This window comes from Prionailurus bengalensis, chromosome D1, assembly GCF_016509475.1.
Source record: "Prionailurus bengalensis isolate Pbe53 chromosome D1, Fcat_Pben_1.1_paternal_pri, whole genome shotgun sequence".
Taxonomy (NCBI): Eukaryota; Metazoa; Chordata; class Mammalia; order Carnivora; family Felidae; genus Prionailurus; species Prionailurus bengalensis.
Window position 1 is genome coordinate 1,674,003 of NC_057346.1, and position 27,716 is coordinate 1,701,718.

General features: G+C 42.4%; 1 protein-coding gene across 9 annotated transcripts in view; it reads left to right on the plus strand.

Annotated features, from left to right (window-relative positions):
- The window catches only part of DYNC2H1 (dynein cytoplasmic 2 heavy chain 1), a 347,574-nt gene that overhangs the window by 79,985 nt on the left and 239,873 nt on the right, over nt 1-27,716 (plus strand). For 8 of the 9 annotated variants that reach the window (XM_043579193.1, XM_043579184.1, XM_043579185.1 and 5 more), the window contains exons 41-55: nt 1,159-1,314; nt 2,085-2,344; nt 3,184-3,430; nt 4,432-4,583; nt 5,557-5,701; nt 7,117-7,219; nt 7,780-7,947; nt 13,405-13,535; nt 13,939-14,187; nt 14,915-15,023; nt 17,548-17,661; nt 18,844-18,986; nt 22,162-22,246; nt 23,940-24,094; nt 25,768-25,905. In XM_043579193.1, the coding sequence (XP_043435128.1) occupies nt 1,159-1,314; nt 2,085-2,344; nt 3,184-3,430; nt 4,432-4,583; nt 5,557-5,701; nt 7,117-7,219; nt 7,780-7,947; nt 13,405-13,535; nt 13,939-14,187; nt 14,915-15,023; nt 17,548-17,661; nt 18,844-18,986; nt 22,162-22,246; nt 23,940-24,094; nt 25,768-25,905 (2,355 nt within the window). The remainder of the gene's footprint in view (nt 1-1,158; nt 1,315-2,084; nt 2,345-3,183; nt 3,431-4,431; nt 4,584-5,556; nt 5,702-7,116; nt 7,220-7,779; nt 7,948-13,404; nt 13,536-13,938; nt 14,188-14,914; nt 15,024-17,547; nt 17,662-18,843; nt 18,987-22,161; nt 22,247-23,939; nt 24,095-25,767; nt 25,906-27,716) is intronic. The other variant, XM_043579187.1, reaches the window with a different exon arrangement.

A 27,716-nucleotide genomic window follows, 5' to 3' on the forward strand; every position in this document is an offset into this window, starting at 1 on the left:
GCAAGAGAGCACATGGGTATGCGCGCGCAAGCCGGAGGGGGGGCGGTGGTTAAGAGAGAGAAGGAAACACAGACTCCAAAGCAGGCTCCAGGCTCTGAACTATCAGCACAGAGCCCAACGCGGGGCTCGAACCCATGCACCATGAGATCATGACCTGAGCTGAAGTCGGACACTCAACCAACTGAGCCACCCAGGCACCTTGCTCCTCTGTAGCTTTTACCATAAGTTGTTGACCATGTTCTCTACTGGACTTGAGTGACAGGAACATAAGTTCTCTGTGAAATTCACCTTTTTTTTTTTTTTTTTTTTTTTTTTTTAAAGAAAACACCTAGCACCACATGGACATCCTAATGCATAATTGGGTCTCAGTAAATACTTAGAGATTGAATGAGTGAGAACCTTTACCCCTTTTAACCTCTGGCAGTTACACAGGGGTCCCAGGGGCCCACAGATCAAAGTCATGTACACACTGCACCCCAAAGTTTCATTTTAAAAGTCTGTGTAAAGAGCTAACTTCAGATGTTTTTTTGTGTTAAGTTCACTTTTACGAGCCTTTAATGCCCAGGGTCCTTGATTGAGCCCTTACCTCTAGCTTCCTCTTTATCAGGAAGAGATTATGAGGGACTGTTATTTTCAGACCAGTGATGTACTTTTATATTCTTCAGACTTAGGAAGTAAAGTATATATCTAGTTAAGGACTCTAGCACTTGAAGCTAGAAATAGACAATTGCATTTTTATGATTACATCTTAATTTCAAAATTTATATGTATAAACTGAATCAAATGTAAACTTTCTTTTTTTTTTTTTTTTTTTTTTTCAATGTTTTTTATTTATTTTTGGGACAGAGAGAGACAGAGCATGAACGGGGGAGGGGCAGAGAGAGAGGGAGACACAGAATCGGAAACAGGCTCCAGGCTCCGAGCCATCAGCCCAGAGCCCGATGCGGGGCTCGAACTCACGGACCGTGAGATCTTGACCTGGCTGAAGTCAGACGCTCAACCGACTGCGCCACCCAGGCACCCCCCAAATGTAAACTTTCTACACCTTGAATGGAGGGATATATTTAAAGATCATAATTGAAAAGATGTGTGAATGTAAATCTGTGGGTTTCCATGATAATATTTGTTTTTTGTCTGTCCATGGATTTTAATCAACAGAATGACTATGTGGTTGAAACCAGTTTGGTTGGGACTGTGATGAATGGTTTGTCACATCTTCGTGGATGCAAAAATCATGAGCAGTTTGTTATTAGTCTCATACGGGGGCTTGGTGGAAACCTGAACATGAAATCCCGCCTGGAGTTCACCAAAGAGGTGATGCATATTTAACACATGTGTTCAGTCAGTGTTTTCTTTAATTTTCATCCACTCCTACTTGTCAAAATATAGTGATTGGTAGCTGTACTAAGCCTATTACTTTTGAAATGAAGCATTCAATAGAATAATAATGCATTTATCGATATGTACATATAAACATATATACTTACTTTCTCCTTTGAACTAGTTTATGATATTTTATGATTTTATTAAAATTTTATAAAGTAATGTTTTAACAGGCTATAGTTTGGACCATATCTTTATTGTTAGACATGTTTGAGGCTACTTAGCCATATGACTAAATATAATTATTTAAATCATTTTTAATTGTAGAATAATACATATTTTTAATCATGTGCTTAACCAGAACAGTTTTGGCAGTTAAAAATGCCAGAATGGATTCAGCATATTTTCCTTAATAAATTTAAAGGTATATTTCAGAGCCACTGTCCTCCTCTCCCTCTGCCCCTTCCCCACTCACACTCTCTATTTCTCAAAAATAAACATAAAAAAACCCCACGTCATTTAAAAGTTGAATGTATTTATATCTTGGTGTATGTGCAGACTAGATGACTTATATTTTTTGCCTCAGTGATGATTTAGAGAAGAATAATTGACATAAAATGTTATCTTAATTATCAACGATATTTGGTAGCAAATTTTTGTTGTTAAGCTAAGATGACTGACTTTGGGACATTTACTTTGAAGAACTAAAATTTCACATACTCGTGGAGTTGGAGTATCTATCACAACTTTTTCCTCTTAAGGTTTTTACGTGGGCACGAGAGTCTCCTCCAGACCCTCACAAACCAATGGATACCTACTATGACTCAGGTCGGGGGCGACTAGCGTCTTATGTGCTGAAGAAGCCGGAAAACTTGACCGCCGATGATTTCAGCAACAGCCAAACTCTCCCCGTCATTCAGATTCCTGACATGCAGCGAGGCCTGGATTATTTCAAACCCTGGTTAAGTTCTGATACTAAACAGCCATTTATTCTTGTAGGACCAGAAGGATGTGGCAAAGGGTAAGAGCAGAAAAATGTTGACTGAAGTGCATATTGTGGATTTGTACTCCTCTCCTCATGTGAAATCATTTCACAACCCTGTTACCTTTCTTTTGGTTGAAGTAGCATTTACATTTTAATGGAGGACTCTTTCCATTGTCACTACTTGTAGAAATGATACGACTTTAGATTAGATTAGAGAAGAATATATCTTTTTTTTCCTGCCAGGTTATGTGTTTTCTAGGGGAAAGAGAACGATCTGGGAAGATAGTCTTCAAAAGAAAATGAGTGTACAATCACCACAAAAACTGAACCCCTTCGATATATTTACACATTATTATTTGCTTTAGTTATAAAAAATGAATCTTGAAGTTAGCTTTCTACTTAAAAATAGCTTTTATATCAGTGTAATTCAGCTGTTTTTCATGTCTACTGAGTGTAGTTTCTGAAAGGAAAGGATTTCTGAAAGGAAAAGAGACATGGCTTATTTTTAGTAGGAATTTAAAAATTCTATAAAATCATTGTACTTTTTTTTTTTTTTTTAACTCTTCAACTGTAGGGAACCAGTTGGTATCTTTTGTATGTACTTTTTCAAATTAAATTATTTCTGTAAACTTTGTTTTTGCTGAAGGAGTTTCAAGGGTGCTTTAACATACAAATGTATTTTTTTATATTGTAAAAATTAGAAAGTTGCCTGTTTGTTAGGCCACATCCGTGTTTACCACTTTCCCTGTAAACATCATCATATATAATTTAGAAAGTGCAATATTTATAAAAAGAGGAATTTTATGTGGAATATAAGCGGCATGTTATATTTGAGCACGTTCAACACACAAAGGCAAATGTCCTTCCTCTCCCAGGATGCTGCTGAGACACGCCTTTTCCCAGCTCCGGTCCACTCAGATCACCACGGTTCACTGTAGCGCGCAGACCACGCCTCGACACCTCCTGCAGAAGCTGAGCCAGACTTGCCTGGTGATCAGTACCAACACCGGTCGAGTGTACAGACCGAAAGACTGCGAAAGACTTGTTTTGTACTTGAAAGATCTCAACCTGCCCAAGCTGGATAAGTGGGGGACCAGTACTTTGGTTGCTTTCCTACAACAGGTGGGTCTTATTGCTTGAATGTTAGGATATAACTGGAAACAACTTAATTTCATTACCTTTCCTTAGAAAACCCGCTTTCCTCCTCAGGGCCGGTTTTGTCCAGTATGTTAATGGAAACTCAACCCCTGACGCATGTAGCGATCTTGTTCCAAGGCTGTCTTTTTCCTTTTTAAAGTTTTTATTTTTAAGTAATATCTCCACCCAACGCAGAGCTTGAACTCACGACCTGAGATCAAGAGTCTCGTGCTGCACCAACTGAGCCAGCCAGGCGCCCCAAAAAGCTACTTTCTTCGACCTTCTTCCTTGTAAAAGTTAGTATTACGTGGAGGTGATACATGACAGGAAGAGTGAAAACAGCCTTGCCCTGTGCTTATTACCTGTCCTTTATTCCTAAATAGCAGGGAAGCAGAAGCTGGGGTGGATGTGGGATTTAGGGGGAGTTGTGGCTTCATTTTTCTCGTAATTCCTTCTTCAGAGAACAGGTAGACTCGTGCCCCTCTCTGGCTGCTTCAGCTCATGGCTCTCCGTCTTTACCTGTGGAATGGCAAAGGTTGGAGACCATATGTTCTGTCAGTGTGGTTTCCATCACATTAGAAGCCCTAAGGTCTACATTAGAGTTTATTCTGTTTCTGTGGGTTCAAATTTAGCTTTACTATGTAACCGTAGAATATGATACAAAATTTATAGAAGAAAACCAAAATATTTTCCTTATGTTTTTCCTGATTTCTTTTACTTTTTTCCCGATGATTGCTGGTAGATTTATAGTGTCATCTGGTTTTTAATGTTTATTAGAAAAAAAAATTTTTAAATGAGGCTCATTCAGCTAACATTAATTGAATACAGAGTCTTCAAGAGTATTATTCTTCAAGCTTAAATTCTTGAGTTGGATAGAGGATGATGGCTGCATTTGGAAACACTTGAATTTTGTGCAAAAATATTTTCTATCAGAATTAGAAAAATCCTAAGCATAAAACATTTAAAATACATTTATTTTCAAATAGGTATTGACATATCAAGGATTTTATGATGAAAATTTGGAATGGGTTGGTTTAGAAAATATTCACATTGTGGCTTCCATGTCAGCTGGAGGAAGACTGGGAAGACATAAGCTTACCACCCGATTTACTTCTATTGTCCGTCTCTGTGCTGTGGAGTATGTATCTCTGTGTTTTCCATTGTTTTTCCTTTGGGGAGCTATCTTATATATTTGAATTTTATTGAAGGTATCCATTAATGATATTTCCTCAAAATGAAGAATATAAAAATACTCAGAACTTAAGTTCTGACATTTTTTTCCCTGTCCTTCCTAAACTGAAGGTGTTAATCAGCTCTTCGTAAATATTAGAAATAAAACACAACTCTTTTGTATCATTTCTGTTCTAAAATATCATATCAGTGTTAGGAATTTGAATGGTCGATTTTAGAATTAAATATTTTACGGGTTTCATAAAACAAAAGCAGTACCCATTTTATGCAGAGTGCACGAGGTGGAGTCGGTCACGTTCACCGTGGCGGCATTAACCCTGACGCGTGCATCCAGTGCCACGGCCCATCATTGTCCCAGGGACTTGCGGGCTGTATGGTTACGGCACTTGTCCTGTGTTCCATTGGGCCTACACAAGCTTATTTTCATGCTAATTGAAACTATAACCATCTATAACATGCTACTTTCAGAAGTGTTAAAGCCATCAGTTAAGCTGTAATGAAATAGATTTTGGTTTGAGAGAAACAAGTTGATTTCATTTGTGTGAATAGTTCTACTTTTATGGTTCTGAGATGGATTAGTGCTCTGTGGGTAGGCTCTACTCGACTCAAAATACTTTTTTTCTTGGGAAAAATATACCTTTTTGTCTTTTCTAAAGATCATGGTTTTCAAATAATTGTGTTTCTAAGTAATTTCACTGGGATCTTCTGGTAGGACCCTCTGTTTCACAGCAGATACGTAGAGAGGTCTAATGTGGTTGAAGTCAGAGTAGGGACCATGAGCCTGTCCTTAGTCCCCAGGGAAACCTCTGGTGTCTAAATCTCAGGGCAGCACATTGGGAAAACCACTGTTGTAAGTGAACATTAAAATAATTTAGAACGTTGATTCTTCTAAAATAATTTTCTGATATGTCCTTTTTCAGTTACCCAGAAAGAGAGCAATTACAGACAATCTATGGAGCATATTTGGAACCAGTTCTATATAAAAATCTGAAGAATCATCCTATTTGGGGTTCTTCATCAAAAATCTATCTCTTAGCAGGGTCTATGGTACAAGTGTATGAACAGGTATATATATTCATTTATGTTGTTCTTACCATGTCTATTGGTTCCCGTCCCAAAGGACTGCCTTTAGTGCTGGCTTATGTCGACACTTCAGCTTTCTTTCCCTCTTCTTTACTAGACTTTTCTACTTGGGGAGTGGGCTCTCGTGAGGGCATGTGCTCCGTGTGCTTTCTTCACTATTGACTCCCCTGGCACGGTTTCTAATAGACAGTCAGTATTGAATGAGTGGATCACTGGTAGATGGTTGGTTATTCTGTTACCTGCTAAAATTTAGCATGTTCAGAATGTTCTTCTTTTTTCCCAAACTACATCTTTCTCCTGACTTCCATCAGTTTCTGTCCTCTAGGCTTCAAACCCGGAGTAGTCTTTGAGGTTTCTTTCTTTCTTGTTGCCTGTGAGGAAATGTCTCAAGTGTGTTTCCTCGGCAAAGTGGGGACAGTGCTAAAAACAGGCATTGTGGATACAGAAGACGTCTGTTGAGTACCTCCTTTTCTAGCACTGGTACTAAGGGTACAGAGATGACAGAGTCTCTGTTCTCTGGAAGCTCACAGACCAGTGAGGGGCCCAGTCACGTACGTGAACTATTAATACAGTGTGATGAATGTAACAGTGACAACATGCGCAAGTTGCAGAGACAGTGTAGAAGAAGTGAGTAACTTTGTTGTGTGTGGTAGTTGTTAAGGAGAGCAGAAGTGTGATATGAGTTTTGAAAAGTGAACAGAAATTCAACGTGGCTGGAGAGGAAGGGTCTTCCTAGGAAAAGGGACCGGCGTGTGAAAGTCAGGGTGGTATGTGTGCCCCGTGTAGTTTGGAGTAGAAGTGGGGAAGTAGAGTCAGCGAGCAAGGGTTCCTTCGTTTCGATTTTGAGTGAATGGAGATGTTACGTGACCAAGGCCACAATGAGAGCAGTGGCTCTGTGGGTGGGGGAGGGAAGGCACCGGTCCTGGCGGGTTGTGCATCAGGCAGTGACACTGTGGTCCCTTAGAAGTTCAGTGACTCTGTGAGCAGAAGGCAGCTCTGGAGTTCCCAATGCCGGGAGCTGTGTTTTCCGGGACCTGTGGGGCTGTGGCATCGCAGCCCCTGTGCAGAAAGCTTAGGTTTGCCTTCCTCAGGCCCCTTTCCTTGGCATGGCTCTTTACCTCTCATGTTATTTTTTCTGTGGTCAGGCTTTGCAGTTTGCTGAAGCCTTTGAACAGCCCCTGTTGGATGTTTTTAAATGCATAAAATATTAAGATAACTACGGAAATCAGTTCTATTGAAATACAGTTTCTACTGACTAGTACAAATTGGGCATTCCTGTGAGTCTATGGTGACTGAAAAGCTTATAGCATTATTACATATTTGGAAATATATTACAAATACTTACATATTACATATTTAGACAGCAGACAGATGGTTTACTGCACTGTCTTTTCCAGGTACGGGCCAGATTTACAGTTGATGATTATAGTCACTATTTGTTTACTCCGTGCATCCTTACCCAGTGGGTTCTTGGCTTATTCAGATACGATTTAGAAGGAGGTAAGGTTTGCTTTCATTATTTTAAATCACTTACCTTTCTCTGGAATGCCACGGCGTATCTGTGTGTGCGCACGTGTGTGTTTATGTTATGTACTGTGTTTGTAATAGGTATGTTAAATGAGTATTTAATTGATGACAGTATTCTAAAAATTACAATTAAAATTATGTTAATATTAAATTTAAACATTAACATTCAATTTAAACCTTAATATTGAAATACAACGTCGTGGCTTTTCTTCTAAACTTTATGATCGTCACTGTTAAAATTTGATTTGGGAAAAATAAAATCATTATTCATGTTTGATACTCTTTTTAGAATTAGTATTTTTATTGAGCTAGGGATAATTATGCTTACTGTATTTTATAAATGATCAAAACAACTTTACCAACTTATTAACACATTGAATTTTAATTTTTTCCCCTTTTCTTCTTTGTATCTGACGCCAACGTGACGGTATGCAGATTCTCATTCTTTATTTCTTTCTAATACTGTGTTGAAACAGACTATTTGCAAGTCATTTGAACTTTCTTAGAACTAAAGAAAATGTTCTCTTTTTTAGGGTCCTCAAACCATCCACTAGATTATGTGTTAGAAATCGTAGCGTATGAAGCACGGCGCTTATTTCGTGACAAAATTGTTGGTGCAAAGGAACTTCATTTATTTGACAGCATTTTAACATCAGTGTTTCAAGGAGATTGGGGCTCAGATATATTAGATAATATGGCAGGTAATCTTTGTGGAGTTTATGTGAATATATAAATGTTATGAGAACCGTACCCTTATTTTTCTTACTAATAGCATGATTTCATATACTATACAAGTGAAAAGTTTGGATAATTTTAATTTTTTTTTACTATAAGCAAATGCTCTTTTCCTTTTTGCTAGATTTCAATAATCATATGCTAAACAAAATATAATGACAATAATTGTTTTCTTGGATTTAGCCATAGTGTTTTATATTTTTAATTCAGAATTCTATTTCCTGAAGGATTTTTACTGGCAAATGTTTTTCTCAAGCCATATGTGTAGGAAACTTTGAGACCATTGGGAAAATCCGTATTTTGATTATAGTTAAGCTTTGCATTCTCCTGGCTGTCACTGCTCACGACATCGTCAGCATAGAGCTTCTCTCAGGCTCTGGTTACTGGCTTTGCCCCTGGTAGGACAGGCTGCGTGTAACGCCACTCCCCCCCAGCAGCCCAGTTGCTTTGGCATCTGTTACCACTTAATCACCAGGCTGCGCTCTGAAGACTGCTCAGGGGGTGGTTTGTGTGATTGGAAAGCCATCACAGCGAAAGGGCTTTTGGTACCATAACGTGGAGACCGTAACATGGAAGTATTTCCCAATAAACCCCTTTCAAGCTGCAAAATGAGTTTCTATCCCGTTAGACTGTCTCATGTAGTACGTTCTACATCTACGTTACCAGATTTGACTGGTCCCAGGGTCATGGTTGCATACAGCCAAAGGGGATCTGGACTGTTAGGAAGATGTTGAGCCCGACAGAGGGAATTTTCTTGGAGCTGCTAGAGTTTCAGAATCAGGAAGTGAGTTGGAGAAGCGAAGCAGGTTGGCATGCCTGGTGGTAGTTGGAAGTTGGCTTGATTTTGAGTGTGGGTTTGTCAGGGCTTCCTGGAGTTCTCATTGTGTGGCGTGGAGAGCTTTGTTTTCTAACCGGTGCGGTCTTTCTCAGTCTGAGAATTGGGTGTGTAGTGTCTCTTCTTGCAGAGAAAGGAACATGTCCTTTGGGCCTTAGGTAGTGTCAGTGTCTTATTGGGTATCTGAACTCTCTAGCGTTTGTTATCTTTCAGAGCCTCCTTTGTAGGACTCAGTAAATAATATATGCTTTTTTTCCCTTACCATTTTACTTTTCAAGGAAAGATTGCATTTTTAAAAAAATATAGCCTTGATATATGTTCTGTGTAGGCAAATACGATTTTCACATAGTAGAGTATTAAGAAAAATTTAATCTTGGAGAGTTAAAAATAAATGAGATACATTCCTGTGCTCAAGAAACGTGTAATCTAGTGGTAGATGCAGATGTGAAAGTCTTTGTTTACAATGGTAGCTATTGATAGTGTGTTTAGACGCCATGAAAATTTGTGCAAGTAGTTAAACTGTTAATTATAATAGAGAATGAAGTGTCGTACGATTAATCTAACTTTTCTGAATATATTTGGGATAAATGCTAGATGGTAGATATGTAGAAGAGGTAGAGGTTAATTGTTTTTTGAGGGAGCTACTTTCAAGCTTTTTAAAATGAATTTTTTTGGGACGTCTGGGAGGCTCAGCCTGTTGGGTGTCTGACTCTTGATCTTGGCTCAGGTCACAATCTCATGATTCATGGGTTCGAGCCTGGAGTTGGGCTCTGCACTGACAGTGCGGAGCCTGCTTGGGATTCTCTCTACGTCTCTCTCTGCCTCTCTCTGCTCCTGCCCTGCTGGTGTGCTCTCTTTATCCCTGTCTCTCTCAAACAAAACAAACTTAAAAAGAAAAGATTTTTTATCTTGTGATCATCATAGATTAACCTACAGTTGTAAGAATTTGCAGAGACCGAGCACACGTGCCTTCTACGTGGTCTCTCCACGGTAACAGCTGGCAGAATTACAGCAGAACGTCTCGGACAGGGTGTTGGCATCGCTCTAGTTTTATACAGAATATCACCACAGAGGTCTGTCGTGTCGCCCTTTTGTGGCCACATCTGCTGCTCTGCAAATCACCCTTCTGTTCTGTGTTTAATTTTGCCGTTTCTTACTTTTGATCAGAATAATTCTATGCAGACCCGTGCGGGTGGCCTGGGGTTTCAGTGGTTTGTTCCTTCTTAGTGCTGAGTAGGTGTTCAGGTACACTTCCGTTTCCCAAACGCTTTACTTGTTGAAGGCCATCTGGGTTATGTTCGGTGTGTGTTAGACCGTTAGGAGGAAGGCGCTAGAACAACTCATGTAGGGATTTTTACGTGAAAATACATTGTTTGTCTGGGATAAATGGTCATCCGTGCACTCGTGGGAGTGTCCGGCGCTTCTGTGCTCGGTGTTTGAAAACCACTGCCAACTCTTCCCTACAATGGCTGTGCCACTTCCCATCCCCATCAGCAGTGTGGACGTAAGCCAGGTGCTGCACATCCTTGCCAGCGTTTGGGGTTGTCTCCACTGTCCTCCAGTCAGCCGTCTGGTAGCGTGTCTGGGTGTGTCATCGCAGCCTGTGCTCTGCCAGCCGCCACTGCAGCTGGACGTCTTCTCAGGCTCCTTCGCCGCCTCTGTATCCTTTCAAGTGACATATCTCTGTGTGCGTCTTACTCACTTTCTCTTGGGATGGTTTATCTTTATTGTTGAGTTTTGAGCGTTCTTTGTATATTACAGACACTAGCTTTTCGTTAAATACATGGTTTGCAAACACATTCTCCCCCACTGTCACTTGTCTTTTCATCCTTTTAATAGGGTCTCCCACAGCGAAGTATTTTAATTTTACGAAGTACAACTTACTATTTTTTTAATGGTTATTTATTTTGAGAGAGAGATGGTGTGAGCAAGGGAGGAGCAGAGAGAGAGATGGAGACAGAGAATCCCAAGCAGGCTCCGAGCTGTCAGCACGGGGCCCAATGCGGGGCTCGAACTCAGGGAACTGTGAGATTGTAATCTGAGCCAAAACCAAGAGTCGGACACTTAACCGACTGAGTCACCCAGGCACCCTGTCTTATTAATTTTTTTTAAGGATCTTTTGGTGTCAAGTTTAAGAATTCCAACTGGTCCTATATCCTGAAGACTTTTTCCTACATTTTTTTCCTAAAAGTTTTACGGTTTTGTTTTAAGTCAGTGGTCCACTCTGAGTTAATTTCTGTATAAAGAGTGAGACGGGGTCACTTTACTTGCTGATGGATGCCCACCTGCTCCAGGGCCATTGTTTGAAAAGGGAACTTTGCTCCCTTGACTTGGTTTTGCCCCTTTGTCCAAAACGGGTTTGTGTGACTATATTTCTAGGTTCTCTGTTTTTTTCCATCGATTTTATGTCTGTCCTTCCACCAGGACCCCGCTGTCTTGATTCCTGTCATATAATAAATCTTGAAATTGGGAAGACTCACTTCTACTTTCTTGTTCTTTTTTGGAGTTGTTGTAGCTATTTAAGTTCCTTTGACTTTCTAGATCTATTTTACGGTAACCTTACCTATAAATATGGTTGCTAAGCTTTTGATAGGAATTGCATTAACTCTGTGTATTGGTTTGGGGAGGATTGACACCTTCATTATGTTGAGTCTTCCTTTCCGTGAACATGATTTATCTGTCTGTTTATTTGGATGTTCTGTGTTTTCTTTCCTCAGTGTCGTCTAGTTTTCACCATGTAAGTGTCGTACGTACCTTGTTAGATTAACACCTACGGTTGTACAGTTTTTGAGCACTGCAGATGGTGACAGTGTGTGAGGATGATTTTACTGAGTGAAGTGGAGGGAAGGGCATTCCAGACACGGGACAGGCATATGCGTAGAATCACCGGCTAAGGGAACTGGAGTGTGCAGTGGGATGCGGATGCAGACTGGAGGTGCAGGTGGCCAGTGGAGGCAGATTAGATGCAGATGAGGAGTTGGGCTGTTTGTCCTCAGGCGGTGGGGAGCTCTGTGCCAGTGGAGTGCTGGGGCACAGCCCGCCTGCCGCCTGTCGTGTGCTTCTCTGGGAGTGGCGAGGGTGTAGCCAGAGGGACAGAGGCTCGAGGCAGGGATCTGAGCCAGGTGAGGCACGATGATACATGGAGACGATGAGTTCAGTTTTCTGTGTTTCAGGTTTGCAGGTGTCTTGAGCGTCTTTGGGGGCATCCTCGTAAGGTTTGTCAGGTCTGGGAGGGTAGGGTAGCGGCCGTGTCTTTCTGCCTCCTTCTCTCCAGCAGGAAGTGCAGGGTTGAAACTCAGGTGTGCTGTAGGCAAGTCTGTCAGGCATGTCTGTGGAACACCTGGAAGTTTGGGAGCAGACGAGAGCTTGGGACACTTGCCCGGAGAGAGGTGGTGAGTAGGTTTGGGCCTAGAGGCCGTCGCTGGTTCAAGGCACAGAGCAACATGGAGTAATTCAAGGGGGGTGGTTAGGATTAAAGAAGAGCAGGCTGAGTTTGGATCCCAGGGGAGGTGAAAGTAAAAGGGATAGGCAGGAGACTGATGACACGTGGCCGGGGCCTGATGAGCGCGGGCGTCCAGGGGCAAGGGACACGCTCCGGGAGCCCAGCGGGTGATGAGGGCGCCTTGACCACGATGGAGGTGTGGTCTGGCGGTCCTGGCCGGGTTTCCCAAGGAGGGGCTGTCGTTCGGTGCGGTGCGTCCACAGCTGGCAGATGAGGCAAGAGAAAGGAGAGAAGCTCAAAGAAGCTGGGGTCCCGGACCTTACGGCCTTGGGGCCCAGCCTGAGCCGGCGAGGGTCTGTGCCCACACGCGTCGGGAGGGGAGAGGTGTGCAGACTTTCCTGTGTGCTCATCGGGGCGCTCCTGTAAGGGCTTTCAGGGGGAGTTTCTGGGGGTTTTGTTTGCTACTTAAAATTCAGCAAATTTTTCTTTAATTTGAGAATTAGGGCTCTTGATGGTAGTAATAAATTTGTGTTCTTGCACACGGAGAGTTTTGAGTTTGTTTTATATGCCAATTTTATATGTTTTAATCTACAATTTATATGGACATTCTGGAGAAGGAGAAAAGGGAGAAATGGTGGAAGTGAGAACCCTAGGGGAGCATTAGGAAGAAGATGTTTCATTTGGGGAAGAAGTGGGGTCGGAGATAGAACAGGGACACCATCAGTTCCTTTTCAGTAGTAGTTTGATAGTGCAGTGAGGTGTGGGTGCTGTAACTGAGTTGATTGATCTTACGAACTATGCTGTATAGGAATTTACCTTTGTGTTTCTGGGGATTGTCTTACTTGGGCTGATGAACTTTTCAAGTTTAGTGAGTGGGGTGCATGGGTGGTGCAGGCAGTTGAGCATCCACCTCTTGGTTTCGGCCCAGGTCTTGATACCAGGGCATGGAATTGAGCCCTGCGTTGGTTCCATGCTGGGTGTGGAGCCTGCATGAGATTCTCTCTCCCTCTGCCCCTGTCCCACACTCTTACGCTGTCTTTCTCTCTCTCAAAATAAAAATAAAAGTTAAAAAGGAACAATGCAGTTCCTGATGCTGCCATTACAAATAACACACAGAAAACAGAAGAATACCTTTTATTTCTACAGACAGTTTCTATGTTACGTGGGGAGCCCGACACAGTTCAGGAGCAAGGCCAGCCCCTGGGCAGCCCCTGCCTCCACATGGAAAACCGCTTGGGAAACTGAGCTCTGCAGATCTCAAGGATGTTATTAAGAAGGTATAATCTCAATCAGGAATTTGAGTTGGGGTTTTGTTATGATTGCAGGCATTTAAAAAGCATCTTGTAAGCTTTTTGAGACTTGCAAAGATTATAAGTTGACATTTTGGTAATTAAACTGATACTTCTCACTATGTCTTACTAGTTATATTGATCATGTCCACAAGTATGTGACTATTGTGAGGCCTTGAACTTGCTTGGCCTCATAGAAGTTTTTCTGGAGGAAGTGCCATAGACCTGGAATCCTGGTTAGGCTGTGGGGTGTGAGATGACCTACAGTCACACTGAAGCCTTTCCCAGAGTGTATCAAAACTACACATCTTAGTCTAGATAATAAACATTTTTATTCTATAATTGAGTATATATTAATTATAAAATATTCTTTGTGATTTTTTTTTTAAAGGGCCTTATTCATTATGGACGAGATAACCAGATGTTAGATATTTTACTTTTCCAAGAAGTCCTGGAGTATGTGTCCAGGACAGACAGAGTGCTGAGCTGCCCCGGGGGCTCCCTGCTGCTGGCAGGACGCAGCGGGGTAGGCCGCCGCACCGTCACGTCCTTAGTGAGCCACATGCACGGGGCCATGCTGTTTTCTCCGAAGATCTCCAGAGGGTATGAACTGAAGCAGTTCAAAAATGATATCAAACATGTGAGTTACTCAAAGTCGTTTGCTTTATTTGGTTTTACATCACAATTAGTTATTCTAGAAGCCTTCAGAGAGAACTTCACGTGTCTGAGATGCAACATAATCTTTAATTTTGATGATTATTTTCCCCGTGGCTATTAGAAAATTCTATTTTTATGTACACATAGGAAAAAGATTCTTCGTAGGATTTCTAGCTTTCAGGTACCCCAGATTATGAGACATTAGGTGGGCATGGAAGATAAAAGGATAGAATTTCTGTAGGACATATGTGGATATGTTTAAAAATGATCATCTGTCTTAGTTGTAAAATAATTAAGATTTCCCTCAACTATTTGTTCATGGACTGGATTTATTTTCCAAACTCTATGGCTAGAGTTTAATTTTTCGTTTTGGTAACAAAGAAGAAAAGGAAGGAGGGGGGAAGGAGGAAAGTGGGAGGGGAGGAAGGAGGGATGAGGGAAGGAAGGAGGAAGGAAGAAGAGGAGGAAGGAGGGAGGGAAGGAAGGGAGGGAGAAGGAAGGAGGGACGGAGGGAGGAGGAAGGGGGGAGGAGGGAAGGGAGGAGGAAGGAGGGAGGGAAGAAGGAAGGAAGGATGGAGGGAGGAGGAAGGGAGGAGGAAAGGAGGAAGGAGGGGAAGAAGGAAGGGGAGGAGTTACCTTACATAAAGGACAGAAGTCTGTGCCTGTGCTGCCATGTGATTGGTGCGAAATGAGATTTTGTGATGGTGCAGGTGCTGCATCTTGCCGGTGTGGAAGCTCAGCAGGTGGTTTTACTTCTTGAGGACTACCAGTTAGTCCATCCCACCTTTCTGGAGATGATCAACAGCCTCTTGTCTTCAGGCAAGTGCATGATTTCTATTCCGAAAAGTAAAAATAGTGATGTAAAAATTATTCAAATAAATTACCTTGTGTAAAAGTATGTCTCAGAGAACATTTGGCTTGGGTTTTACTAAGTTGACATGGGGTGAAACGCTCCCACAGCTGGAGAGTTGAGAAGCCTCATTTTTATAAAACCAAGAGACGGAAGGATTACATAAACAGGATTATTAATGTCGGTGAATGTTCCGAAGAGCTGCCATCTCACCTGCTTCTGGTGGGACTGCTGGCTGTTACCTTTTGGGAAAGCTCCCAGCCAGTGCTTGTTTAAAAAAATGTGCTGTGCCCTTTAATACAGCACTTTTATTATCTGTGGAAATAATCGAGTTAGTGTGCAGGGAAACACATGGTCCAACTTATAAGAAAACAATCTGATGGGCCCTCACTGTCCAGCATTAGTGCAGTTGCTGAATAATGGCCTTCGTACGGGTGTGTGAATGCGGGTACATTTTCAGCTTCTGAGGCCTCCTGTTTCCCAAATTGTGGTCCGCTCCTGTTGTCTGTTGAGCCACCTGACCTTTTCTGTGGCTTCCTGGAGAAGACACTTGTAGTTTCCCACGTGTCTCCCTTTTCCGAATAATTTATGAAATTTATTAGAATCTCTTCATGAGTAATCATGGTTAGAGTTGGTATGAGGTGGCTTAGTTTTAGACTTGGACCAAGATTGTTTTGTTATTTAAGTACAAAATAAACCTTGTTAAAAGCGAGTTTCAGCTGCATGAGTTAATCCATTGTGGAGACTTGCAGACAGACCTACGTGATGCTCGTGTTGGCCCTGGTAAGCTCTGAGATGAGTGGTCTTTTTTTTCCAGGACTTAGCAGCTTTGGTTGACGAAAACATTTAATTTCTAGGCCAAAGTGTCTCTACACTTGGGTGTTCCACTGAGAACAGACCGGGACTCTAGAGGACAGGTGGCCGGCCAGTCTCTGGCACAAGTTCCGCGGCTGCTGTGGTAGGAGCGAGAGGTCCTGGACAAGCTTGGGTGTCAGGACCTTCTTACAGCATAGCCTCCTGAGATCTTGCTGCTGTGTTTCCTGCACACCACTTCCCTTGTCACTAGATGGAGGCCTTTCATTAGGGATGAGATAGACTGGTCTACCAGATACATAGCTTTTTGTTTGGGGTTTTACATTTTGTTTTGTTTGTGAAAGCAAACATGCAGATGAGTGCTGATGTGGGAATTATTGTTTTTATCTTAAGATAAGTTGGGCGTTGTCATCAAGTTATAACTGCAAAAATCATAAGCTAAATTTTATCGACATTTTTAGCAAAAAAGTATTTGAAAAATACTTTCAGAGAAAATAGACCTTGGTTTCTTTTTTTGTGTTTTAAACTCTTATTTTCTATAGAGGGGGTTTACGCATGTAAGTAGAGCTAACTTTTCTTGTTAATTTGAAGGAGTCAAAAGTGTCTAGGCATGGCTGCAATTTATGGCAAGACATAGAGTAGATTTGTGTGTGCGTGTGTTTGGATACGTACCAGCTTGGGGGATGGGCAGCATTCCCACACCTCTGAGTTGACCCTGAAGAAAAGTAGGGTCTGCCTGTGGTGGGACCTGCATGAATGCCCTGCTTTGGACATGTGGCCCAAGGGTCATCTTAGAGTTTCTTGCAAACTTTAAATATACTGGCTTAACAGAGATTTATTAGACACCTGTTATGTGCCAGATCTGGTTCTAAATACTGGGTTTATAGAGGTGAATAAGATATAATTCAGCCCTCTATTAAATACTCATAGTCTTAATCCAGTTTGATTTGCCTTTCATCACTCTGTTGCCTTATAGCAGGGCTATGGGTTAGTTCTCCTGATTCATAATACAAGTTCACCCATCCATCCATCTATTCATCCATCCATCCATTCATTCATTCATCTAATAAACATTCATGTTCCAGGTACTTTGCTAAGTATGTTCTAAGATAAATGTTGAACATGATAAAATATTTGTCCTCTGGGAATTCAGAAGCTGATTGAAATACTTCACAATTACATGATGTGATAAATGCTGAACTGTGATATGTTTAGATATGTGGGAAAAAAAGATCCTTCCCCAGTGCACAGGAGACAGGGAAGGCTCATGGGCATGGGGGTCGGTACAGGAGTGTCTCATAGGGCAACAGGAAATATGGGGGGGAATGGGCAGAGGAAGATTGTGGGTATAGATTCACTATATTTATGGAACACACAGAAGTTCAGATGCTGGAATACAAGGTCTTGAATGCGAGGGGCAGAGAAGCAGCAGGAGAACCTGGAAAGATGGCTAGATGGCTAGATTATCCACTGGCTTGAATAGCTTGCTTAGGAATCTGAGTTTTATCAAATGAAGGCGACAGGTAGGTTTGTTAGTATAGAGGCGATAGGATCATGTACTTTTGGAAACAGCTTGAATAAGAGCAGACTAATACAAACACAGAGAAGGTATTATAGATGTAAAATGTGTTTGGATTAGGGTATGCAGCTAAAATTCAAAAGAAATGCAATGTTCCATAGGTGAAGTTCCTGGACTTTATACCCTTGAAGAATTAGAGCCTTTGCTGTTGCCTCTTAAAGATCAGGCTTCACAGGATGGTTTTTTTGGACCAGTCTTCAATTACTTCACATACAGTAAGTGACTATATTCAGTTAATCAATTCAAACTCTGGTTCATGTGAAATAAATACCATTTAATTTGCTGTATTTGCTAATTAGGTTGCAAAGGTATCTTAAATCTTGGGTCCGTTTGGTATTTTGGTACTTTTTTCTCTTTCACGGTGCTTTTAGAAAACACGTAAGTAGCCTGAAGGCTTACCTATAGTAAAAGCATGTTAGCACAATTTTAGCAGAAGAGAAGGCAGAAAGTGTTCTAATGTTCTTTGGAATATTTACTTTGTTGCTTTTCTTTCTGTATGGTAAAAGTGGTGCTTAGGACCTCTTATCTTAGAAAATTCTGAAACTGTTTAGATTTTGCCAGACTCTATGCTTTTTTTTTTTTTTTTAATGAAACAACTTTTTATTATCACAGAAGCAGTTTTATGTGCACTGTAGATATCTAAAATTGAATAAGTAAGTATAGGCAATGATATCGTCACCCAGACATCACTACTACATTTGTTTCCTTTTTTTCCCTAAAAGACCATTTATTATTGACATAGAGAAGTTGTTAGAGAGCTACCCTCCCTTCCCTGTCTGTCAAGTTTACAAGGAAATTCTACCACATCGCTAAGAAACAGATCATCCCAGGGCTATTTGAAACAATTTCAGAACATAGAAAATGAAGGAAAAGTTTCCAAATTCCTTTTTATGACTTATTTATATTGAAACAGGGAAAATATGTCTCCTAAAAGACAATCAGAGATCAATTTGCTTGTGAATATTAAAACTAAAATCCTTGAAAGAAAAATTGTAAAGTAGAATCCAGTATCATAGTTGAAAAGTAACATACAAAACAGCAATATGGTGTATACACTTCTTCCTGAATTCCTTCTGGATCTTTCTCTTAACGTGAACATGCATGCGTGTGCACACATACACGTGCGCACACACACACACAAGTATACACTTCTTCCTGAATTCCTTCTGGATCTCTTCTCTTCACATGGGTGTGTGCACTCGCATGCACACACACACAAGTATTTTTTAACAAAAGAAAAGATCATAAGTATAATACTGTTTTATATAGCTTGTTTTTTGTAACAGCTACCATGTCATTTCAGAAATTGTTAAACTCATAAAAGTAGACCACATAAGGATTTCTCCAATTACTATTGTCATAATATGCATGATAATGATTTTCTTATTTTTTTTAAGGAATTCAGCAAAACTTGCATATTGTTTTGATAATGGATTGTACGAATTTAAACTTCATAATAAACTGTGAGAGTAACCCAGCCTTGCATAAAAAATGCCAGGTGTTGTGGATGGACGGCTGGTCAGACAGCAGTATGAGAAAAGTAAGTTCAATCCTGAAGTATGGAAATGAAAAATAAGCATATTCTTTCTGAAGTTACTGATTTTCACAACTCCCTCTGGTGTTTGTTATAATGTTGTCTTAATTGTGCCGCTGACCATAACACGTTTGAAAGCCTCTCCCTTCTCTTTATGCCCTGTACTCAACTTTAGTTGAGTACAGAAGTTCACGTTGAAGATTATGTTCTCAGTTGAGGACTGCGTAGAAAACTACTGTACCTTAATAATTGTATTCCTTTCATTAACTAGCCTATCATAAGCCAGCTTATAATAGAACATTGCAGCAATAATTTTAGCAGTTTTTTAAATACGAATTTTAAATCTCTTAATATCTCCCGTCGCCGTGCTCAGTGTCTGGAGGGGAGTGTGTTTAAAGTATGAATGCGAACCACCATCTTTGCCTGGAAACCTTATGTTGCTTGATCCATAATAGTTTTAATGTCTCTCAATAGTACGTATATTCTTGACCATTCACGTCTTCATTTTTGGGTGATCGAGGTACAGACTGTTGAGTCAGACCATGAGTCGGAGGGAGGAATGTGATTTGGGACAATGGATGGAGTTTTCCGGAAGAGATAACATTTTAGTTAGATTTCAGCAAGTAAGGGACAGGAAAGTCATTCTAGTCTGAGGAGGTCCCGCGAACGAGGGGCTTCAAGAAGTAGTAATTACTGGGTCTGTTACAGGTGCCGCCGTTCTGCACGTTGGGTCACAGCAGAGAAAAAGCAGACACCGGTCCCCGCCCTGGTGGGAGTCACAGTGTCGCGGGGGGGGGGGGGGGGGAGGGTCTCGGGGGCCGCTTGCTTTGTGAAGACCCCGAGATGGGAGCGTGCCTGGTGATTGTGAGGGTCAGCCGGCAGCCGAGTGAGACGTCACGAGTGATTCAGAGCGAGCGCGGTTGGAGAGGGGGTGGGGGGTAAGAGGACCGCAGTTAGGATGGGGCTTTGGAAGCTCTGCCTCGGGTTTTCCTTTCCCTGGAACGAGCCCGGGAGCCTTTGGAGGCTTTTCAGCAGGACCATTTTAATACTGTGTGAACGCGCTTACGTTGGCTTCCGGGGTGAGAACGGACCGTAGAGGGCGAGGGTCGGGCTGGTTTCAAAGCTGCCGCAGGCGCAGGCGAGAGGAAAGGACACGTGCCTCGGGGACGTCGGGGGAGCGGTGGCCGGATTCGGGACTGTTTTGCAGCAGAAACGGCAGGGTTTGCTGACCGGTGTGCAGGGAAGCGAGCACTCCGGGATACTTCCAGGTACGTCGGCTCGAGGCCCCGGAGGGACCAGTCGCCTGAGAAGAGACTGAGAAGAGCACGTCGGGAGGAGCACGTGAGGCTTCCAGTCTCCGACGTGCCTCGTACGAGACGCCGGACGTCCACGTTGCGGGGCGGAGCGGGCGTTTGGCTGGAGGGGCCTGGAGACGAGGGGGAGGCCGGACGTCGTCGGGGGTGCGACCCTGGGGATTGTCACGCTAGAGGCGGTGGCTGGAGCTGCGAGAGGGGACGATGCCGCCTGGGGGGACGGGTGTTGACGGACCCCCGGGGGAGACGTTCAGGGCCAAGTGGGCGTGCGGAGGGGGCGCTCTGGGAGGTGGGAAGCGGCGCGGCGTCTGGCAGCCAGGCCCCGGGGCCCGTGCCGGGGTGCGGAGGGACGCGGCGGGGCCGTCGGTGACCGCCGTCAGGCAGCGTCAGGCAGCGTCAGGCCAGGTGGCCGTGGAAAAGGCCGTCTTGGAATGTGTCCCAGAGAGAAGAGGAGGAGGAGGGCTGGAGAGAGCGAGTCCCGTCACCTCTCGTGAGGGAGAGAGAGACGGATCGGGAGCGGAAGGGAGGGGGGTAGAAACCATGCCCGTTTAGGTTTTGAATGTGAAGACGGGATTTCTGGCACCGTGCACGACGAGGTCGCAGGAATGTGACCCTTGGAGGTGGGGGCGATGGGCCGGGGGGGGGGGGGGGGAAGGTGGGGAAGGGAACAGGAGAGGAGCTCGAGGAACCGAGAGGCTGACGTGTTAACAGGACTCCAGAGAGTTACACGCCCTTTCAGTGCCTTTAGAGAGTGCCGTTTTTATCTCCCGGGGGGGAAATGGAGGCCCGGGGAACTGCGGGCCAGTCCAGGTAGGAGAACTTGGCTCAGGTGGCGTGTGGTCTGGGGACAGACTCTCTTCCGGCCAGCTCTGCCGAGGTACCAGGTACGTTTGACGAGCGTTGCGCGACGGCACGTTTCGACACGTGTGCGCGTCGTGAGACGTTCCCGACAGACGGGCCAACGGACGTAAGGGACAGACCGTTTTTAAGCAAGCGGGCTGCCGAAGAAACACACTTGAGTGGATTTAGAGGGACATACTTAAAATGTTCTCTCAGAGGCTCCGACGTTTCGGCGGAAAGCGGTGAAGACGTCTGAGGAAAGCGCCGTGCTCCCGGGTCACCCGGGCACCCTGCTGCCTTCAGGTTCTTCGTCCGCTGAGGGATCTTTTGTGTGACATCGTGTTCGGTCTGGGAGATTCAGAAGAGGATGTTTTGACCTGCACACCCGTGCTTTCCCGTTGCAAAAATGTCAGAGCTCTGCTTTAGTTTTTTCCTCAGGAAACTAAGACTTCTTTGCTTTTTTTTTTTTTTTTCTTTTTGATATCTTAAATGAGTACTCTCACTAGATTCTCGTATGTTCTATAATAATGATCTGTCGATGAAACGTGATTTTCTTATTTGTGACAGTGCAGTAACACGGCAGTAGCTTTTAGGATTAGCAAGCATGACATTGTTAATTCCCGAACGATTTTCATTTGCTTTTAGTTGTTAGTCAAGAGACCTCAGAATCCTTACTATTCCTTTATGCCTTGATGCCCGAAAAAGCATTTTATTATTATTACTTTATGATCTTAATTGGTATTTGTGATTATTTTGTAATTTAATCCAAATTGTGATTTCCCTCATTTCTTACAGTCTAATCATTTTTCAGGTGAGGTGTTGCCATTAATTTGCAATCAATGGCTGACATGTGTCACATGTCTAGGAAACCATGTCTTCTGACCATGGCTATCTTATTTCCCTGAGTGTGGTGTGAAACCTGGGAGAAAAGGGTTGTTTTTGTTTGTTTTTTTTAACCTCTGACATTGGATTTATGTAAACTTTTCCATAGTGCGTTGAGGTTTGAAGAAATGCTCTTCCTGTTTTAGATACCTGAAATGTTATTCAGTGAAACAGATGGTGAAGAAAAATATAGTGACAAAAAAAGGAAAGAAGAAAAGAAAAAACACTCAGGTACTCTTTTGATGAAATCGACTCTGGGTTTTATTTGTGAGATAATTGCCATTCTCTAATATTACAACTTCGTTAAAGATTCACAATGATTATAAATTTCAAAAATGTTAAGGTAACAAAGTTAGGTTTCTTTTAAGGAAAACCGAACTTTGAAGCTTTCTATATTTTTGAACTTGTGTTCATGTCGTTTTATATAGGACCTAGCACAGTATCTGTTGTTCGCAGCTAAGCAGTGAAACAGTTAGATGTTTGACCCAAACCATAGGATGTTCTGCTTCCACTGGTACAGGGTCTTTGGCTGGTGGGCCAAGTTTTCACTTGCCATTCGATATGTCCTGTCCTCAGCTCGTACATGAGAAGTTCTGTGGTGTCTTTGGGCATTGACATAATGTTTTCTTAATTGTACTCTCATTGTTTTTTTCCAGGTCCAAAATAATTTTGAATGTGGTCTTTTTTATATATATCATAGCACATTCGTTAATTTATTTCTCTAATCATCTAGTCACCAAATAGTTACTGAACTCAGTTCACGTTAGGTACTGGGCTGGATACTAGAGATGACTTAGGAGCTTATGGTGGAGTGAAAAGTAGCAAGAATTATGTTCTGTTATAAAAATAAACTCTGCCGTAGCGAGACAAATGATGGTAGGAGTTTATGGGAAGTGCCCTTGAGGGTGAGGCCTCTTACTGGCAGACGTTACAGCAGATGGGCCCTGGCACACAGGCACTTGGGGCGGTCGGGTCTGGTAAGAGTGAGTTGCGTGCAGGCATAGAACAGGCACTTGGCTGGATCTGTACGCCGCCCACTGGCTGGAGCATGGACATGTGGGTATTAGCTGGAAGAGGAGGAGGGGCTGAGAAATTTTGCTTCCAACTTGTGGGTGATGCGGGGTGATGGAGAGATTTTAGCGGAGACATAACCAGAGTCTTGTTTCGGAAACAGAAGTTTCTGGGTCCATGCCTTTCTTCAGTTACTGGAAAATACGTCGGTGTGGGGAGGACCTGTGGAGGGACTGCTGAGGTCACCTGAGAGGAAGGAGTGGACCCGGGGCGCCAGGCCATGCCCTGGGTGGGGGGGGGGGGTTGGTTCCACCATGGCTGTGGTGTGCCAGGCAGGGGTTCTGGCTTCAACGTTGCTTCGAAGTGGACTTTCTGGACTGACGCATGGAACACGGAAGGAAGTGGATGGAGACGGTGACAGGAAGATGGCGTGTTGAGTGAACGGCGTGCTGGATCTAGTGGGGCCTTATTCTCCGTTTTCTGGCTGCTGAGATCCTGCTGGTCCCTGCGTCAGATGACAGTGGATACATGTTACTTGGTTTGATCCTTCTTTTCCGTTGAAGCAGCTTTTTATTGTGCTTTCTTCTGGATTACATGTCATGTAGTTCTAACTAATTTATGTTATGACAGCAGATTTATCTTTCTTGCAGCAATAAAAGTGTTCAGAGGAAATATATAACAGTGGAAGGGCAGAGACCACTGATCCTAAGTAATTCAAATCTGTAAGGAGAATGGGAGCTTGAATAGTGAATAGATACGTAGGAATGTGTGTGTACCTTGAAGACAGACGATGTCTGCCACTTACAGTGGCGGAGGTGGAGATATGTGTGTGTGATAAGTACAGTTCACGTTGTTCTCGCTAATTCGTCATGGATCGTATGTATATTAAGTCATGTTTGTTTTTTCTTTCCAGTTGATCCCGATTTTCTAAAATCATTTTTATTAATCCATGAATCTTGTAAACCATATGGTGCTACACCAAGCCGATACATGACCTTCTTACGTGTGTATTCTGCCATTAGTAGCAGCAAGAAAAAGGAATTATTAAAAAGACAAAGTCATTTGCAGGTACAATATTTTAATCAATCATTTCGTCTAGACACAGGGTATAAGGATTATATCACAGTCCTTGGTTGCGGCATATATTTAGTATAAATAACTACCACACTATATTACAGGTATTACAGGCCTTAAAACAGTCTCATCTACCTGTGGTTTTCACTAGGTATAGGAAGGGTTTTGTAATTTTTTTGATTCAGTAATTATTCCTTTTCTTCACTGGGTGGCATTTATGTGCTTTTGATAGTTTCTGGTGATCTTGAAAAATTTCTTTAATGTGAAAGCATTTTTAGAAATTCAGCAATGCGTCTTAAAACATGGAGAGTAAGCTTTATAATAACCTTTAAAATTAAAATTACACCTCCTAAAATAATACTTTTTATCTCTGTCACTTAGTATATTATGAACAGTTTTCGTTCTGTAATTACAGAGCTTCAACTTAAATGTGACATTAAAATGCCAGCCTTGGAAGTTGTCTGAGAGCATTTCCTTTCCAAAGTCATAGAGTCTCTGTTAGTGTAATAAACTAGGATCCCTCCCAATTGACAAAAAGTTATCTTTGTCTGTCTCTGTAATGATACACTTTCATTCGTAGCAAGCCACTAACTATAAAGGTCGTTGTACTGATTTAGTTCTCTTTGGTGCTGTGGGTAAATTACTTAAACTCATTGACCTGCAACTTAATTGGGTCAGTTGTATGTGAGTGTATTCAATAAAATATATATGCAGAGAGCCAGCCTGATGCCGTCCTCTGTGTTGGGTGCTCAATAAATATTGTTGATTTTTCCTTTTTGCTGTTACTATCTCCCCAAATCTTCTCATTTGTTAGGTGACAAAAACCTAACTCATATTATAGGAGAGCGGGCATTTTTTTCATGTCCATTCCTTCATTATTCATGGGCAATGGGGCATTTTTTTCATGTCCATTCCTTCATTATTCATGGGCAGTGGGATGGGGTAACATAATGGCTAGCCCAGGGTCAAATGTCCTCCCCAAGGAATAGGTAAGGTATTTTGATTCAGAGCCCACCAGAACCCTATGTGAGGCAGCCTCTTATAAAAAGGTAGCTACTGGACAGACAGAACCAAATGATGTCCAGGATAAGAAGACTAGTCCTTGAGTCCTTTTACTCAGTGAGACTGAACAATGGAGAAGGTTTACGGACTTTTTCCTTGCTCTCTTTCCTCTGTCAGAACGCAGTGGGTAAAAATCCTGGTCTTCAAGCTGCCAAATATGTGTCGATCTGTTCACGTTTACTGTGACACTATAAAATCCGTGTGTGTGTGTGTGTGTGTGTGTGTGTGTGTGTGTGTGTGTGTTTTAATGCCTCTGTGGAGTGTTTTACTACATCTTACTGGGTGTATGGTTGAATAAGTCATAACTGGCAGTAAGGAAAAACCCAAGTTCACTTGCAAGTGTTTGATGTGTACACACATTTTTTCTTGATGGTTTCTTACAGGTTTTATTTACTGTGTGTGTATGTAATACCTGTTTTTAATGCTACCAGTCCATATTTTATCGATCGTCTACCAGTCCATATTTTATCGATCGTCTACCAGTCCATATTTTATTGATTGTCTACCAGTCCAGTTTATCAATCGTCTGTCAGTCCATATTTTATCGATCGTCTGCCAGTCTATACTTTATTGATCATCTGCCAGTCCATATCTTACTGATGCAGGCTGGTGTGTCTAAACTGAATGAAGCTAAAGCTCTTGTGGATGAGCTGAACAGAAAAGCTGGCGAGCAAAGTGTGTTATTAAAGACGAAGCAAGACGAAGCAGACGCCGCCCTTCAGGAGATCACTGTGTCGATGCAGGTGATGTTTCTGGGGCGTAGAGATGCTGGCGGTAGGGAGACCATTTCCACTTGATCAGTACTGGGAGAAATTACATTTCTACTAATGTGGATATAAAAAATACTTCTTGTCTGCTGAGTCACACTGATGGTATTAAACACTGAGCTTTTTGGAAAGAGTGTGGAAGTTTCCCATGTTATTTTAAAATCATAACTAGGGGCGCCTGGGTGGCTCCGTCAGTTAAGCAGCCGACTTCAGCTCAGGTCATGATCTCACGGTCCGTGAGTTCGAGCCCTGTGTCGGGCTCTGTGCTGACAGCTCAGAGCCTGGAGCCTGTTTCAGATTCTGTGTCTCCCTCTCTCTGACCCTCCCCCATTCATGCTCTGTCTCTCTCTGTCTCAAAAATAAATAAATGTTAAAAAAAACAAAAATTTTAAATCATAACTATATTTTTCTCAATTCACCATATACTAATTTATCTAAACCCTATAAATATGCAAATATAAACATTTTAGGTTGGCGTAGGTGTGTCTGTAAACAATTTTGTTTACCCTCTGTTGTATGTCTTTCTTTTTCTTTTTTTTTCAACGTTTATTTATTTTTGGGACAGAGACAGACAGAGCATGAACGGGGGGAGGGGCAGAGAGAGAGGGAGACACAGAATCGGAAACAGGCTCCAGGCTCTGAGCCATCAGCCCAGAGCCTGACGCGGGGCTCGAACTCACGGACCGCGAGATCGTGACCTGGCTGAAGTCGGACGCTTAACCGACTGCGCCACCCAGGTGCCCCTGTCTTTATTTTTCTTAAAATTATCTCCTCAGGCTTCAAGGGTTTTTTCCTCCTGCCTTTAATATTTTCAGGATTTAAGAAATAAGTCTTTATTCATTTCATTTATACTTTCATGATTATGTTTTGATGGTGTCACCTTTCTGCCATTGTCTTCACTGAACCTTTGTTGATGGTTGAACCTTTCAGAGGAGATTTCTTTGAAAGTCTTCTTTGCCCAGGTTGTAGGTTGTGTCTGCACGCCCTCTCAGGGTGTTCTTGTCTTGGCCTCTTTCCTGCCGACTCTGTACTGACTGCCACCAAATTTATCCTTTTTATCCTTCAGCCCTACTCCCTCATCCTGGCCTCAGACTAAAATATGCAGTATTTTAGTAAACGTGTCTTCTTAGAAGTCTCATGAGTATTATGGCTGAATAGTATTCCATTGTATATATAAACCACGTCTTTTTTATCCATTTGTCAGGTGATGGACACTTAGGCTGTCTCCATACTTTGGTTATTGTTGATAGTGCTGCTAGAAACATTGGGGTGCACGTGTCCCTTTGAGTTGGTATTTTTGTGTTCTTTGGGTAAAAACCTACTAACGCAATTGCTGGGACGTAGGTAGTTCTATTTTTAATTTTTTGAGGCAACTCCATACTGTTTTCCAGAGTGGCCACACCAGTTTGCATTCCCACCAACAGTGCAAGAGGGTTCCCCTTTCTCTGCATCCTTGCCAACCTCTGTAATTTTTTGTGTTATTGACATTATAGCTAATTATTCAAGACAGAACAGAAAAATTATATTGGACTTCTGTTCTCTCAATTCCTACCTTTTTTTTTTTAATGTTTATTTATTTTTGAGAGAGAGACACACACACAGTGCATATGGAGGAGGGGCAGAGAGAGAGAGGGAGACACAGAATCCAAAACAGGCTCCAGGCTCTGAGCTGTCAGCACAGAGCCCGACATGGGGGTCCAACTCACAAACTGCGAGATCATGACCTGAGCTGAAATCAGACACTTAACCAACTAAGCCACCCAGGTGCCCCTCAATCCTTACCTTTA